General features: G+C 39.0%; 1 protein-coding gene across 6 annotated transcripts in view; it reads right to left on the reverse strand.

Annotated features, from left to right (window-relative positions):
- LOC146362952 (CUB and sushi domain-containing protein 3-like) overlaps positions 1 to 18,593 on the reverse strand; it is a 388,582-nt gene that overhangs the window by 217,157 nt on the left and 152,832 nt on the right. For all 6 annotated transcript variants that reach the window (XM_084918660.1, XM_084918664.1, XM_084918663.1 and 3 more), the window contains exon 4: positions 7,962 to 8,159. In XM_084918660.1, the coding sequence (XP_084774786.1) occupies positions 7,962 to 8,159 (198 nt within the window). The remainder of the gene's footprint in view (positions 1 to 7,961; positions 8,160 to 18,593) is intronic.

Genomic DNA, 18,593 nt, shown 5'->3' on the forward strand with positions numbered 1-18,593 from the left:
TACCAGATGACTGGGACAGTGCAGCTGAAGTGATCAGAGAACTGAGGAGATGACTTGGTGGTGGAATGAGAATGCACACACAGACACAGAATGATAGCAACAATAGTGAAAGGGACGGTTTACAAGATGGTAGTGAGACCTGCTATGATGTGTGGTTTGGAGGGGTTGGTAGGGGGGTGTAGGCATGTATGTATGCATGTGTGTGTGTGTGTGTGTGTGTGAGAGGTAGAGAAGTATAAGCTAAAAGCAGAGCTGTATAGTTGTGTATCTGTGTGCTTCAAACTTGGTGTGAACATATTAATAGCTTAGCTCCTCTTAGCCTCACTGACAGAGTGACAGAGACATTACTAATCCAGCAATGACAAGTTACTATTTCCCCTGCTTCCCTCTCACTCCCTTCCTATCTATGCTTCCTTCTTCCCCAAGACTCAAATCATAGTTTACTGTGCACTGAGGTATGTTGTGCAGCAATTCAGCACATTGTTGGATGTATTTGACTTGCTTTGATGGTGGGTAGAGCACAAAGGCAGTGCTAATCTGGAAAACTGCACAAACATGACACATCTTTGCAATGCTCCATTCTTAAACGGATGGTAAATGTTTATTTATTTATTTATTTTGTTTCCATTATATCATAAATACAGATGTTGGGCATTAAAAGTTTAAGAACGAAGCCAACTAAATTGCTATTGAATGATTATATGACAATCTTATGAAAGTAATTAAAGACCACCATGTTCTTATTATAATGAATCATCTCAGAGCTGGAAAGGCGACATGTTTCTTGTAGCTGGTGTAAATATAGTCTGACAGTGCTTCGTTTCTGCTTTACTTGATGGTAATTACTCTGTTAGTCTTTTTGAGTTTCTTAAATGTTTCTGCTGTAAAAAAAATAGCATGTAAACCTGTTGTAAGGAATGTTTTATTCCTTCAGTATCTGCGTTGATTAAAATTTAATAAACTCAACTTTTCTATCCTATCATCTCTTTTCGAAGAATATGTTTACTTTTGCAAATGCACAAACCTACAACTACATAATCAACTTATTATCATTATTAAACCATTTTCTACTTCATGACTCCCTGAAGTCTAGAACCCACAAACAAAATATGTGTGCATATTTCTGTTTTCAGTTTTGACTTAGTTTCAGTAGCTAAACATCACGTCATGTTGGCTTCGATCAGGTGACCGACTTGGTGATTGAAGAATATCAAATTTCTTCGCCTTGAGAAACTTTATGGTTGCTTTTGTAGTACGCTTACGGTCATTATCTATTTGGACAGTGAACTGCTGTCGGATCTGTTTTGCACCACTTGGCTGAATCTGAGTAGAATTCATTATGCTACACCTATTAACAGTCACCAACAGTATCAAGCATCATCATCAGTAAACACTAGTGACCCAGCTCCATTTGTAGCCATACATGCCTCTGCCATAATGTTGCCTCAACTATCTGGTAGATGTCCCAATGCTGACCTGCGTCTCTGTTTTTCTATGCTTTTTTCTTCCCATCATTCTAGTACATGCTCATCTTGGTTTCATATTCTAAATGAATTGTCTTCAGAATTGTGCAGCCTCTTTAAGATGTTATCTGGCCACCTAGCCTTCTTGTTCACGAGTGTAATCAGAATTTAGCACCTTCTTTTAAACCCTTTCCATTAATTCATAAAGGTGCCAGTTAATTAAAGACACGTAGACAATGATACACCTACCTTGTTGGGAGTGTTCTTGGTTAGATGTTAGAAAATGAAATTCTCTTAATCATAGAAATAATTCTGTGACCATCCACTTCAGTTGTCTTCTGTGGTCTTTCAGGGTTTTTGGTGTTTCTGAGCTGGCCAGTGTATACCGTATCAGATGTACCAGATTGTAGATTTTTAGACTATTGTAATTCCTTGTTTACTTGCTTAAGTAATGCCTCCCTGGAACGACTGCAGGGTGTTCAGAATGCTGCTGCTAGGCTTCTAATAAAGCATCACAACTACTCCCATGCCACTCCCCTGCTGATTCAGCTGCACTGGCTCCCTGTCAAGTTCAGGGTCCAATTTAAGATCATAATCATGACTTATAGGGCCCTGCACGGTGTAGCTCCAACTTACTTAAGTGATCTTCTTCTTTCTTATCACCCCAGCAGGTCCCTGAGGTCTTGTGACCAGGGGTTGCTGGTTGTCCCGCATACAAGGTTAAAAACAAAAGGTGACAGAGCGTTTGTATCAGTGGCTCCCAGACTCTGGAACTCGCTCCCTTTGAGTTTGAGATCTGTGGACTCAGTCATGTCTTTTAAAAAGTATTTAAAACTCGCTTTTGGTTGATTTTGTTTTGTTTTAGATTTTAATGTCTGTTTTCTGCCTCTGTAAAGCACTTTGTGATTTTATCTTGAAAGGTGCTATATAAATAAAATTTTATTTTACTTTTACTTTACTTACTTTACTGGCATTACTTCACTGAAAGCTTAAATCCCACACTTCAATCACATCTTAACAAATTACTTAAAATGCACTGTAGCAGTGTACAAAGTAAAAACTACAGAAGTTGTGTCTTTGTCCAACAATGCCATATAAGGAAATACATTTTTTAATTATGTTTTTGGAGGATGTTTACATATCATATAATAGCATGGATTGATCCAGGCTCCAAACTGGACCAATCCCAAACCTTGATAATGGTATACCTTCTGTTCTTTTAGTGTTTCTAAGTAACTACTTGCCTTCTTTCCTTGTAGCGCACGGTGGTACAACCTTTATCTCACCTAGTTTGTATTGTGGCTGCATTTCTAAAGAGATATTTTACAATGAACTGATAGTTATTTGTGCTGAACATGGTGAACACACCCACTTTCTCATGGGAGGATGATGATGTCTGGGTCCTTCATGAGAAGTGTAAGCGATTTCTCCTATGGTTTCTTCTTATGGATGACTGACTCTGTATTGCTTATCAGATCTACAACCAGAAAGCTTTCAGGTGGAACAGCAAAGTTCAGTTTTATAATTAAGTTTGTGCCTGTGGAAGTTCAGGTCACCGATGTCACTTGGCAGTCATGAGTATTATTGGACTAGATTGAACACAGATGAAGGTGTAAAGAGTCACTGATTAAACAGCTTGAAATGAACTGAAATGAACTTTTAAAAATTAAGTTCATGGTAGAGCTGTATTTATGGGGAAATCCCTGTACTATCTCTGTGTATATCAAAGTGAAATTTATTTATACAGTTAATTTAAAAGTGGCAAAGGCTGGAAAGCAAAACTGCTTTACAGAGCCAGAAAATTAGAAGACACTTAAACTAGTCAAAACAATGCAATGAGCAAATAAAACAATGGCATAATGAGAGAAACAATATCAATAAAAGCAGTAAATAAGTAGATAAAATTGCAACATAAACATACATAAATGCACAGACTAAAAAGAAAAAAGAAAAAGTCATTAAATAAAATGCTCTCTCTGATATATTTATGAGGATTATTAGAAAGGGGAAAAAAAACCTTTAAAAAAAACTCCTGATGCCTTTGGATGTTAACAGTACAGAAGAGTGACTAGTCAGCACAAGTAATAGATGGGAAAGTGGAATAATGGATCATTTCAGAGATGTCACCTGCTGCTAGTTTTCCGAGCAACTTAAAAAATAATATAAAAGAACCTTAAAATTATCTCTGTATATTAGAAGAATTGAGCCCAGTAACATGGGAGGGCATGTCTTCCCTGCACTACTAGTGAAGGGGGTTTCTGCTGCACTTTAAACCACTACAGGCAAGCTAAGGCAACTAACTGATTCATAAACAGACAGAACTGAACTAGTCAAAGGACACAAAACAAAACCAAAATCTAAGCCTCTAAGTCTTTAACAGTGGCTAAAATGTTTAATGTGTAATTGGTCTAAGGAAGTCAGAGCTAGACTAAAACAGAGCAGATTTGTTCATTACAGTAAGATAATGCTGACATTTCCTGGACTGTTTTTAAAATTCAGTCGCAGGGGGTTGGCTGCATTGATTGCATCTATTGGGTGTTCTTGCCAATTGAAAAGACATTTATTTCAAAAGCATTAATTTTTTAAAAATATAACTTTCCTCTGACAAATTAACCATACACATAAGGCTACACTGTAAGGTACAACAATGTACAATATGACTTAAATGTCAGATAATCATAACGGTATTATCTCCCTATAATTAAGTTGACAAACTGAATGTTTCCTCTCGTGAATAATCAAAAAAGCATGACATTAAGACTGGACTATATGGAAAATACAGGCCATAAGCCCTTGATTGAGGATTATATCTGTCAGTTGTCTATCAAAATAAAAACTGTATAATTGTATTCATTTTCTTTTTTAAAAAAAAGAAGCCTGATGAAAACTGGAGATATATTATCTGATTGGATAAAACCAATATTAGTAGTAGTACCACAGTGAATGCATACTTTCAACAGTGAAGGAAAGAGAAATTGTGATGATGTTGGGCTGTGTGAATGCAAAACATTTTGAAATATATAGCGAAATATAACTCCTCCGTTGCAGCTAAATCTCTGAAAAATGACAGGTCTTTCTGGATGGGGATTATATCTGTCACTGAAAATATAGGGGCCTATATAGAGTTTGAAAATAAACAAATAATAGATTTTAATCTCAGTAATGAAAGGTGGAGTGACTTTTACTCCAGTGAGTTACTGTTGTGCCTACATTACCCTGATGTTCAACTTCAAAATAATATATTTTTTATTAAAACATTGTCAGGGTTCCTGGGTTGTTGACCCAGTGTTTTCAGTTCTTACTTTGTCACGGTTTAGTTTTCACGTTTCCTGCTTTATTATGTTAGCCTCGGTCTATGTGCATTATGTTCTGTTCCACTTCCTGTGGATTCAGTTCAGCTGTGTTCTCACCTGTCTCTTATCATCATCATTAGCTAGTGTATTTAAACCCTCAGTTTCTCGCAGTTCACTGTCTTGTCATCGTCAATTGTGTGTGTGAGTTTTTCATTTCAGTTCACTTCAGCCCAGCCAGCCATTCAGCCCGTCCGTCCGTCCGTCTCATGTTATGTTCACCCTACATTTATAATAAACACCATCCACATCCTCAATCTGCCTGCGAGGCCTGTGTTTGGGTTCTCTTTCCACACTGCAACGCCCTCACAAAAGTAAGTGGCCTTATACTTACTTTTATACTTATACTTACGTATTCATGTACCCAATTAACCAACATCTAAATATTATATAGATAAAATAACTTAGTTTCAGTCCATTATCAAAATAAAGGCATAAACCACAAGAAGTTATAACACCCAATTTAGCTCATGCTATGCTCAGTGGTATTGGCATGCCTGTGCCTGGGTCCTTTAAAATGAGTGACAGAGTGCCCCTGCCTAAATGATGGTGTGTGATATTTTTAATTAGGACCCACGGCAAACATGAACTCAGTAGATAACTCCAGCAATAAATGACACAAACAGAGTGCTTTTGATTCAGGTCCCCTAAGGCTGCACATATATGGAAACATCTTTGAACTGTCAATTGTACCACAGATATACTATTGCCTTAGTTCCTCAAACTGCCAAGAACAGTGTGTCTATGTTGCCTTTTCCATGAACTTTCAACACAAAGTTTTATAAATGAGGGACAACAAGAGCCATTGGGACTCAACAACATTGATTGGCAAAGTAAAATAATGAGCTGTCAGCAGCTAGGGATCTGCAGATTCTACACAATTTACAGCAACAGCGTCCACTGTACATTTTAAGAAGGGACAAAGAACACTGAGTAACATGGGAACTTCCGGTAATGGCGTTTACTGGGTAGACGTGTTTTAAGTCCGCTCCGCTACACGGCTCAGCATTTACCTAACGAACTTACTTCTTTGAGATTTTGATTCCCAGTTTTGGATGTCTTTTACCTTTGTCGATTACTGAAGATCTAAAGAATGTCAAAGTCAAAGGGCAAACAAGACCGAGACCGAGAAACCTCGACACCTGCGGCACCTGTAACTGCAGCCGAGATTAGCTGCTTGAGGAGCATAGAGCTGCATTGCTAGCGGACTTTAAGTCATCCTTTGAGGACCTGTCCTTTGTATGATTTGCCCTCATATCATTTGTTCCGCTACTTTCAAATAAGACACTGTGCATCTTCTATCTTGCCAGAGTTTTCAAGTCAGCCTCTCAAGCCTTGGTGGGAAGACTTATCCAGTTGAAGCCTCACAGCAAGGCTCTAATCTCACAAATATATACTTTAATTATGGCATCAAACAATTACTCAACCAAGAAAATTGCTTCGAGTTAGGAACAGGAACTGGGTCTTCAGTTTGTTGAAGGTTACTGGGACAAAGTAATTGACAAAATTCATTCCTCAGCCTCATGTGCAAGACTCTCCCTTATTCAGTTTAAGACGGTATACAGATTACACTTCTCAAGATTTAGACTATCTAAAATATACCCCGGCATTCCTGACCTGTGCAACAGATGCAACACCTCCCCCTGTGATTTAACTTATATGTTTTTTGCCTGCCCGTCACTTCAATTATACTGGACTTTTTACTTTGAAGTGCTCTCTCATGTTTTGAGCGTTACTCTCAAACCATGCCTACTAGTTGCCATTTTTGGTGTTTCTGAAGATGCCACCCTAAACCTTAGTCGTAAGCAACTGGATATTATCGCTTTCACTTCACTGCTGGCACAACTGTCTTGGAAAGCTCCTCACCCTCCAGCCCGATCACGTTGGCTGGAAGATGTTATTTTCTTTTTAAAAATGGAGAAAATAAAATTCAGACTCAGAGGAAATGTTAATAAGTTCTCACAGATGTGGCAGCCTTTTATCATTTACTTTAACTCATTGAAAACACTTGTGTCATGGGGTTCCCTTTTGTTCTGGTTTTGGGGGGGAGTTGATTTTTAATTTTTAAATTTTTTTTTTTTGGGGGGGGGGGGGTTTGGTTTTTTGGGGTTTTTTGTTGTTCTTCCTTTTCCCCTTTTTTTTTTCTTTTTCTTTTTTCTGTTTTATTGTTATCATCCGAATTCTAATGGCCTAATCTGTCTTGATATATGTCTTTGTATCGGTTGGTACTTGCTGTATTGGGCCTGACATGTCAAATTACATGTGCAAAACTTTATAAATAAAGAGGGAAAAAAAGAACACTGAGTAGCATAAAAACCTGGATCATGTTAGTGTGCCAGATGTAGCCAAACATGCTCTTCCTGGAATCCCTGGCAGGTTAACATAGATATTATTACCTTCCTATATGATTTGATCAAGTTTAAAACAATCTGAGATGTTTAATTATAAATTGGACCTTAAAGGAAATATTCAAAATCTTTTTTGGACATGCATTGTGTCATTTCTTGAGTCAACCAAAGTCATCAACCCTAAGAGGATTGCATTCAAAATCACACCTAAACTCCAAACTCAGATTTTTCCAGTTGTTCCCTTAATTTTTTATGTTTAAAGCAAACTGTGCATGTCTGCTATAAATTCACATAAATGCTGCAGTGTGACATACAGCAATAATTAAAACATTTTAAAAACTTCTACTTCAGTAAACTTTTGCTTCTGTTCCACACACATATCTGACACGCACACACACACACGCACTATATGCACACTTTACACACCCTTGCCTGTGTCACTCTGTGCCTGCACACACGCATGCATACAAGCCTTGTTCTGCCCACATGCAGTCTGTCTGTCTTCCTGTTTCTCTCAGGGACACTTAAACACAGTACACATAAATATATGAAGAGTTTTTTTTTTCCATAAAATTCCACAGAGGTCAACATTTCTGATATCTTGAAGATTGCTTGAGTCTTTTTGAACATTTTCAGCATTTTTTTTCCCATTTGACACATGTATAGTAGTAAAGATCTTGAAAATAGAGGTTGATTTTGAATTTATTTTCAAATTGGACAAAAACTCTTCACATCTAGTCATGCACACACATAAACACGCGCCTGCACACGCACAACACAAAAACACGTGGAGTCCGTACCTCGACAAATGGGAGCGGGAAAGTCCCAGACGGCGGCATTTCCGGCATTGGTGATGCATGTGAGTGTCGCATGACCATCTAAGACATAACCAGGGACACAGCTGTACCGCACACTGTCTCCCACTGCAAATCTTCCTCCACCACTTAGCACTGCTTTGGGTGGGACACCAGGGTTTCCACAAGATGAACTGTGCAGTTCTGCAAAAGATGACAGAAAAAGAGAAAGATGAAGGCTTTTATCAGTTTTGTTTTGGGATTCATTTGATTAAAATATTAAAATATACATTTTTCTATCTCAGCCATCACTCAGATAATATGCTCAGCCCCCTTTTTATAGTGATACATGTAATTCAGTCTGTCAGATCACACACACATCTAACTAAACAGACGATCAATTTCAATCAATCCGGGTGAACCTTTTAGTTATGCTTACCCCCATAATCCAAACAGTTTTTTTCTGCTTCTAGTCTGCGTTCCCGTATATTACACACACACAGTCTCACCAATGCTTATTTTATTTTGTGTTGTGCTCTGAGGGCTTTCAAAACACAGGTGACCCACAGCTCAATACTGTGACTGAATCAGAGCTGCTGCTGCTCTGCTAATGTGCAGCTCACACTGTGTCTTCTGTGTAGACATGGTGTTACAGCCTGGTCCCATTGCGTCTGTCATGAAAAACAGTTCTGGGGTCAGAAAAGCAAGACACTTGCATTGTGGTGATGCAGTTTAAATACCTCCATTACAGCCTATTCCAGAATATTGCTCCAAGCGCAGACATAGCTGGGAGCCTACTGGTCTTTACATACATACTGCCGAGCGTGATGGCTGCAAATGGGCAGTTGGATTGCCTTTGCAATCAAAGAAGAGAAAATTCAGCCTCGGAGAAAGGGCGGAAATGCTAAAGTTTCTTTTCAATCCCCCCTCTTCCCGCTAGATTAATTTGCAGTTCTGTGCCAAAGACGTATGCACAATTGTAGGCTTATAAACATCCGCCAACACAGACGCACAAACAAGCGTGAGAGGGAGTGAGAGAGCGAGACAGGGGGAGAAGGGGTATTACAAGCCATAAAACAGGAAGTAGATGGGCGCACAGGGAGCAACTCTGGTCTTATTGTTTGAACTTGATTGATACAACTATGAAACAGTTCAGACAGATGCGGGGTTAGGGAGGGGGAGCAGGAACTAGACAGATAGGGGCGAGAGGGAACTGTGGATTGGTGAGGGTGGTGGGGCAGAGAGGGAAAGGAGCAGGATGCCCAGCATGATAGATAGAACTATGAAACTACTAAGACACGGAGAGCAAAAGAGGTAAGAAAGGAAAATGTTAAAGGAAGAGAGAAAAGATTAGAAAAACAGAAATCAACAGCGGTGGTGAGGAAGAGTATGCTCCCAAATGAGAGGTGGCGGTATAGCAACACATATTCTTTAAATGTCACGAGAAACTCTGGAAATCTTTCACTTTACTCCTCGAACTGCAAAAATACCCAAAATAAGTTACTGCAATAATTTGTAATTACTATTCACAAAGCAGGTAGAGAAGATTTAATGTCAGTAAATGAACGGATGATATGACTCTTGAATTGGCCGGCTGATAGATTAATTTATAAAATGACTTTACTGTCATACCTTTTCAATTACATCCCATTCCTTCCCCTTTAGCCACAGTGCGGGTGATTATGTGGACATTTATATTTGGAATTTTTATGTGGCCACAATCAACCTGTCTTTTCATTTTCCTTTAAAATAAACCTGTCAGCTTTCTTTTTGTTATTATCATATCTCTTAAATGCGTATATGCATGTGTATATGTCATTAAGTCTGCCTGCCAGCTCCCTGACACACACACCTCTAATTGCCATTCTCATTATCTCCACACACACAGTGACAGGGAAACACACACTGACAAGACACACTTGGACATTAGCGCACATGCGCACACACACACAACCATGGTCATCCATCACTGTGGCGAACCCCTGTGCTGTACTGTGATTGGATGTCAGGTTGGCCTAGTGTTGCGACCCGTTGGCCTATCGATTTTGCCAGTCAGCATGGCCCCACTTGGTGTCAGGATGTTTGTTGTTGTTGAGCATCCTATCAGGCACACATTTACTCTCATCCAAACACACACACAAACATTAACATTGGTGGTCCAGAGTGCAATCCAGGGCACACGCTAACCAACAGTTTCCCATTTTAGCCACTTGGAGCTTGACTGGTATCTCCATCACTTTTTCCATTTATCTATCTTTTTGCATTGTTTCCCCCTTTTTCATTTTCACTATTACTATTTTCTGTCCAGCTTCTTTAATCCATCTGTTTCTGCTGCCTTGTTAGGCTTTCATTCCCACTTCTGGTGTTTTTACCCCTCTCCTTCTCTGCACCTCCATCCATAGATTCCCCCCTTCTCTTCCCTTACTACCTTATCCTCAACAAAAAACTTTTGACAACACCTCCCTCCTTTCTATTTCTCCCTTGTTTTATCCATACTAATATATCAACCTTTATGTCCATCTCCCTGTTCCTCCTTTCATTCTTTCCTACCTAGTTTATTGTGAACATCACACACTTTCATTACACTAGTTTATTCAGTAGCCAGCAGCTATGCCACGCTCTTCACCGTGGTTTATTGCTGCCTGCCCTCTCTTATTTATTCTCTCATACCCACACTTCTTCTTCCTCTCATTTCTCTCTCTTTATCTATCTCTGCCTCTCTTTCGCTATCTCAGTCTCTCCCCAGTTTACCATAACCATGATTTCAGTCTCAGTTGCTTCATTACAAGCTGCTGCTTTTATGGGCCATCTGTAGAACTATCTGCATTTGTCACACACACACACACACGCACACACACACACACACACACACACACACACATTCAAAGGCCTGCATGTAAAGGACTATACAGTTTCTCTCTTTCTACCACACATACACATTCTCACACATGTAACCATTTACCTGGCTTTTATTTCTCCCTAGATAAGCAATTACAGCCGAGTCCAAGTACAGGGAGCACAAGAAAGAGGGGAAGAGGTGGGGAGGAAAGAACTGAGCAGAGGGTAAAAAGCACGAGAGAATGCTGCCATGCTTTTAGACTTTTTAGTGAGACAAATGGCACTGCAGACTGGAAGACTGGCGAGGGGGAGTGAAGGACAGTGAAGTGGGCGAGGGGGACAGAAAGCAAGACAGGAAAACAGAGGCACAGAGACGGGGGGGATGATTCATGGAGTTCAGAGGTTTTACACCTCAGTCAGCAGTAATTTTTTTACAAGATGAACTGAGTTTCAGACCTGAACAGAGTACAGTAGAAGGTAAAATGCTTGAATACAAAACATAGAATATGCGGTAAGAAATCATATACATGGATTAAAGGGCAAAAAATAAAAAATAAACCAAAAAAGTGATTTTGAAGTTTTTTAAAGTTGTATAACACAAAAAGATTGTAAGTTTTTAGAGAGTTCTGTAACAATCAGGTGTCTCTTCTGGGGCACTTAGATTTACCGCCTGTCAACTTCCGAGTCAGTTGCCTGTCAGCTTGATTCATTTATCACTGTGACCAACTCTTTTTATAGACTTGTGAAGGACTTGTATCATAAAACACTTTTTGTCTAATAAGTTAGCACCACTTTACAGCCTTAGTTGTACATCATAAACCATACTGTATGATACAGTGTGCCTCTCCTGACAGTGTAATCATACTGCCACTTTACACAACAAACATATTTTATCTGTTTAATCTATTTCTCTAATCAAAGCAGAGGCACTATTAAGCCATCATAAATAAATAAAAAAAACATAAGAAAATAGTTTTATATAACAGGCCCAGAATATACATGTTGTTACTACTTTTAAAGATCAGCGTGAATGTTTTGCACATTTATTTTCCAAACCTTTATTTTGCACAAGGTGACGTTCTGAATACATCCTTTTCTTCATGTCAAATTTTCTGTAACATGCACGTGAGGCGGACATTAGCATTCTGATACAGCTTGGCAAAATGTGATTGGCAGTTTCCTGTCTGCAGCAATAGGTTGCCATTACCAAATAAATGAGACGGGTTTAGAATTGCTGGAGTTAAATGTCATTTCAGATTAAATGTAAACCAGTTGGGGGAAAAAAGATTTCAAGATAACCCTTGCTACTGAAGGAAGGGGATTTGAAAATAAAATAAAAAAAATAAAAAATTATGTCATATTATACTACACTATAATCTACAATAGCATGCAAAGATCATGAGTCATCCCTCGTTTTTGTATATTTGACCCACATAATCATTGTCAGTATGTACAGAGGAGGCCAGTAGAGAGGTACATCAGTGATACAGTCATCTGTAAAACACAGCGGAGGCTCTGTCAAGGTTTGGTGCTGTATTTCAGCAAATGGTGTTGGGGATCTTGTCAAAATTATGGAATTATGAGCATCTAATTGGCAACAGCTTCATTTTTCAACATTTATCCCAAACACAGTGCCAATGCATTAAAAGTGTACCTGGACACAAATTTTAAAAAGCGCACAATGGAAAACTCTCAATGGACTGACCTCGACAGAGCTTGGACCTCAACGTTACTGAAGCAGAGCAGGATCATCTTGACAGAGAATGGAACAAGAGGCAGCCAACATCCAAAACATCCTTTTAGAGCTTTGTATGTTCTCCAAGAAGCCTGGAGAACTATTCCTAAAGGTTGCTCAAACAGATTGCAAGAAACCTTGCTTAACAGAGATCAGGCTGTGTACACACTATGGTTTCATAAATTGCTGCACTTTATATAGAAATGACGGGTTGCTCAAGACTTTTGACAGCACTCCATGTACATCTATCTGGATTAATTAAAAGATTATAATCTTAATTCTAAAATAAAATGCTGCTTGTGGTAGCATGCATCAGAGTCGCAAGCAGGTAATGTGATCGAAATTGTTAATGTGTCCTTGATTGTACAAACAAAAAGTTTAAGGGGTTATGTGGTAGTTTTGGAAATACTCAAATGTTGTGGTTGAAAAATGTCAGATGTGTTTTTGCCCATTTTGTTCAAACATAATACATCCATATATTTATAATATTGACAGTGGAACTTTTCCCCCCAAACAATCCCTGTATTGTTAGAAAGTTGCTGCAGAGCTGTCAAGTAACTGTCATACTAGGATTCGAGTTATTTTCTGAAATTCTAACTATGACAGCTTAACAATCACGAATGGGATAATGTGAAATTATTCTACATGGCTTTGTGCTTTTTAATATGAAAAGATTAATGCCAAGATGAGATATCCACCATTTGAAAAATGTGACACCTTTCTCTATAAAAGCATTAAAAGAATGAAAAAAAAAGCAGTTATAAGAATTGTGCTGAGCAGAAGCTGAGCAGAAGCTGAGCAAATACAAAGAGTGATGGGATGAATGGTAAAAGTTTTCTCCTTGATGTGGTTATACACCAAGAAGAAAGCTTTTCTGTTTATGTGACTATATGTATATGCAGGTATCGACTACATTTATTTCTATACAGTGTATATGTGTGTGTGTGTGAGACAGGAATCAGCAGTTAAAGAACAACATTGGAACTGCTATGTAGCTCCTTGTAATAAAATCTTACAGCATGTGATAAACAAAAGGAGCTAAAGTGAAGTTCACAGCTGGGCACTGCTTTAAAAGAGTAGTTAAGGTAACCCCTCACCTCCACCCCCTACCACACACACTTCTATATAACGTTTGTGATGGCGAAGAGAAGAGAGTTGACATGATATATGATAATGGAAATGGAAGTACCAGCAGTACCAGCAGTTCTGGCCTCTTCCAGCTATTACCAGCCACAGTCCAAAATGAGGAACAGCAGGGGGTAGGACTAAGATCTTTTCCAGACAAATTCCCTTTTCAGCTCAAACTGACTCTCGGTGGCGAACCGCTAGCAACATAACGAGACATTCATTTTCACATTCATTCACTTCCTGGTCAAAATGACAAGCTGTGAGACTAGATTGTCTGAACCCTCTCAGGTCCAACTCATCATTGGTGATAACCCTAACCCTAAAATTCTGTCATAAAAATATGTAATTTTTATCTTTGTTTAAAACTGTTCTCCACAGTCTTGGCAATAAGGTGACAAAGAAAGCAATCTGACTGTGTCAAAATAAATAGGCTTAGGGTTTGGGGTTGATGATGACCTAGACCTTAATAAAAACATACATTTTACATTCAGAGAAGTATGTGAGGTGGTAAGAGATGCCATCTACAGATACAGCCATTTAAAATTGACCAGCAAGTCTATGGCAGATTATTATTATTTTTTTATTTATTATCATTATTGTTTACTTTGAGTCACATATTCGCTTATATTTTGGTAATTTAATAAAAGAAATCAGAATTATATATATATATATATATATATATATATATGTTTTAAACCTCTCAGTAATAGGAACTGGAGTCTAGCTCTGCAGTGTTTGTGTAAAGGTAATGGCCATTTTCACCTTTATCGATTATAACAGACAAAGCCTCAGGGGTTGCTGTCTTTTATGACGTCGCTGTCCTGCAGCAATCATCCACTTGAGTTGTGATTACATGACAACTTAATATTGAAAGTGTCATAAGTACTCTGCAGCTCTGCATTTGGTGAAACTGACAACCTGATGATGTTGGCGCTATTTGTCTGTTCTAATCATGTTGCAAAAGTACATTGGTAGCTTAATTGCCTCCTAAGGGACTAAGACAGAGCCATGTTTGGAAAGCAATCCAGCAAAATTGAAAATACAACTGAGAAAGAGCTAGAAAGATTTTCTTTAATGTTTTGTATGGGTAGCCCATTAGACTTTACACCAGAGACCTTCATTTGTGGTTTCTCTCTAACATGAGCAGTTCAGTACCCGACATAGAGTTTTCTGAGCCAGAACTGGCATTTTGGCAGTTTGAATGTGCACTGATATCAAACGCCAGCCTGGCATGCAAATACTTATAAAATAGAGAGAGTAAATAGAGAGCAAATTTGGTTTATATCTCCATTGTATCTGTGAATCAGCCATTTTGTTAGGTAGTCCCGGCTTTTGCCTTCAGAACTTTCCTAATTCTTCATGGCTTAAATTCAACAAGATATTGGTCGTGTCCAAATTCATGGGCTGCATCCTCCTGAGGACCCGGCCTTCGCGGTCTACGTGGGCCGGGTCCTCAGAAGGTTGGGTAGGCCGGAAGTAAACGGCCGTGAAATTGGACGGTCTAGCCTTCTGATTAGCGTCACCGCTGTCTCGGTGGAGTTTAATAAACTCAGCCGTCTGCTCCTTGCTATCTAAAATATAACAGGACACTGGCGTAAATTCTCGACTGTCTCATACTTCTGTTTAATCAGTTTTCTGTTTGACGTTTAGTCAGCTGTGTAAAAACCAAGGAGGAACCCACGGGGGATTAATACAGTTTTATTTTATCTAATCTAATAACTTTAATCTCAGCCAAACCGATTTACTCACTAACAAACAAAACACTGAAAAAAGCCCAACAATAACATTTTTAGGTTGTCTAAGTGACTTATATATTACGTTTAACCCGAGCAGCGAAAGTCCGCGGTGATCTGAAAATGATGTGGCGCTAGTTGTGCCGTTCTCGGCCGCATCAGTAACCCTCGAGCTCCCGGCTAGCTATCGAGCTGGTGGGTAGCAGACGTCTCCGAAAACGTCGAAGCACTTTTGCAAATATGCGATATCTTGATAAACCGAGCAGATATTTGATGTTTACACAGCTACTTTCTCGCCTGAAAATATGTTAAAAGTTTATTTTGTGACCCAGAAAGATTAGTATGAGTAATTTTAAAACTTAGTAGCGGCCGCCATTGTTGGAAACTGGAGTTTGGCTGGGCCGCGCTATGAATTCTGGGATATGGTAGGCCACGAAGGACACACCCGACCCATCCTTCAAATTCGGGGAAAAGGAGGACGCATTTGTCGGCTGCATTCGGAGGAGTCTACGAATTTGGACAGCCTTCGGCGCGTCGCTGTGACGTAATCGGTCTACAAATGCGGCCTCAGGAGGATGCAGCCCATGAATTTGGACACGACCGATGACACCTTGATTTTCGTCCATACATGACAGGGTAGCACAAACCTGCTCCAGATTTGTCAGCTGCACATCCATGATGCATATGTCCTGTTCCATTGTATCCCAAAAGTGCTCTACTGGATCTACTCTGAGCCTTGTTCTGCTGGAGGTTTCTTTTTTATGTTAAGAGAGTTTTTCCTTCCCACTGTTCCCAAGTGCTTGCTCATAGGGGGTCATCTGGTTCTTTTCTTCTGTATTATTGGAGGATCCTTACCTTACAATATAAGGCACCTTGAGGCGACTATTACTTGCGCTGTATAAATCAAACAAAAATGAATTTAATTGAAACTGATGTGCCGTGTATTCATAGCTACACTTCTGCCCACCTTGGCGCTAACAAATGGATGAGTTATTCTGGCCTTCCTATCAGCTCCAAGCAGCCTGGCCATTCTCCTCTGACCCTTGGCATCAAATAGGCATTTTCATTTCATTTTTTTCCTTTCACTTACTGAGTAAGCACTGCTTATTGAATATTTCTCAGACCATTCTCTATAAATCCTAGCGATGAAAAATCCCTGTAGATCAACAGCTCCTGAAGACCAAGCTGTCTGTCACCAACAACAATTCAAAATTCACTTGAATCACCTTTCATACCCCAAGTATGTTTGTTTTGAACTTCAGCAGGTGATGTCACGAAGCCTACATGCCTAAAAGCACTAAGCTGCTGCCATATGGTTGACTGATTAGCTGTTTGCTTTATAGAACAGTTGAACAGATGCACTTAATGAAACAGAGGGCAAGTATATATGCCAAGCATGAAATAAAAAAGGCTACATTTCAGTAGATGCCCTACATACTCTTTCATTGTACTCTAACAAATAAAACAGACACAATACACAGGATAATTAGTTGTTCTAATATTGCTAGTAACTAACATGGTTGATATTATGTCAGAGTAAGAATAAGAAAAAATATGTGTTAACAAATCATTTAACTGTCTTCTGTAATGTCACTGTTGCATATAATAGAGAAGACTAGGGCACTAGCAAGCTTTAAGGCAGGTCACGTGTGTTAAAAGATGAACTGCTTGGTTTTAACTGGGTGATGAGATGGCCACAATGGTCTTCCAACTATGAGTTACGACGCTAAAACAAGGAAGACAGCACTTAAGTTACACATCAGATCTCGAAGATTCAAGTTGAAAAGCTTTACTGACATACATTGTGTAATTTGAGTGTACAGTATAAGGATAAACACACACACGCAATTTGTGCTAAGGGCTTTCTTGCACCAGCGCTGTCAACACTAAGCTTCATTTCACAAATTGTATAGAACAGATGACAAGAGTGCAAAATGCATGCTGCCTGGGGATACACATGCTACCTCTTTTCTTTTCTATATGTTTTTAATGTAACCTTTTTTTGATCCTATTTGTACAGCCTAATAATGGTCTAAAATATACAATCTAAGGCTGTCGCGCTTTAATAATTTCAGCTAGTACTCAAACCCCATCACATTACATAATTCTTATCTAATACATAACACTAACGGCTTAAGCAGTGAAGAAAATGAATGGCTCTACAAACTGAATTGACGAAATATAGGGCTTAGGATTCAGGATAGTCATCTTTCAATTGAAAGCGTCCTACAAATAATGACTTCATAAATGTACTAGGCCTGCTGCTATCTCAAATATTACTTTAATAGATAATAGTGAGATCTTTTTAAAAAGCTAAGATTTTCTTTTCATTTTAAATGTGTGAGTGCGCTTCACAAAAAATGTGTAAAATAGCCCAAGTTTGATTACTTCTGAAAACATTTATCGTGGGGCAAAGTGGTAGCAGAACGTGTGTGTGCGTGTGTGTGTGTGTGCGCGCGCATGTCAGAGGGAGACAGAGAGACTGTGAGGCAGAGTTAAAGCGGGAAAAATGGAGAGCTCTCAGATAAACTAACAGTTGTTCAAAGCTTTAGCTCATCTGGCAGCTGTGAAGATCAGTTAATACACACAGCTGTGTTGCTAATGATTGTAACTTCTAGTGTAGATCAGACATTATGGACTCAGAGCAACAGACCACTAATGTCTCTCTGGGTTTATTACACCCCAGAACACAAACAATCAAGCTGCTGTGAGGGTTGTAATAGTGGTGCCTTGATGTTCAGGCTGAACAATAATTATCTGTGTTCATTGAGATCATGAAGTAGCTTCCAGCAGCCAGTGTCAGTGTATACTGTCTGACCATAAATGTTGCATATACTGGCCTGCATAAATACTGTTCTGATACAGAATTTACGCTAACCTGATTATTTGGCAATTAAAATATCACAGTAATGATGATATATTACTGGAGTGGCTGGCGGTGTGAAAACTTTGGGTTCTCCAGTAGTTAGGCTTAAATTAATGCCTCCTTCTTCGTCTACTTTTTACGATACTGCTCGGTAAATATCACATATATATCACTAAAGGGGCCGCTGTAGATGCAATTATTGGACATAATATTTAATCAACATTACTAAGAAGAACCCGCATTCATAATAAGCAGATATAGTGAGTAGCCTGGTTTTCCTTTGAAATATATTGCAGCTGACTACAAATTTCCATATGCCAGAATTAGACCCATCCAAC

Source organism: Perissodus microlepis, chromosome 22, assembly GCF_051167445.1.
Source record: "Perissodus microlepis isolate ML-2025 ecotype Zambia chromosome 22, ASM5116744v1, whole genome shotgun sequence".
In the NCBI taxonomy this organism is placed as follows: domain Eukaryota; kingdom Metazoa; phylum Chordata; class Actinopteri; order Cichliformes; family Cichlidae; genus Perissodus; species Perissodus microlepis.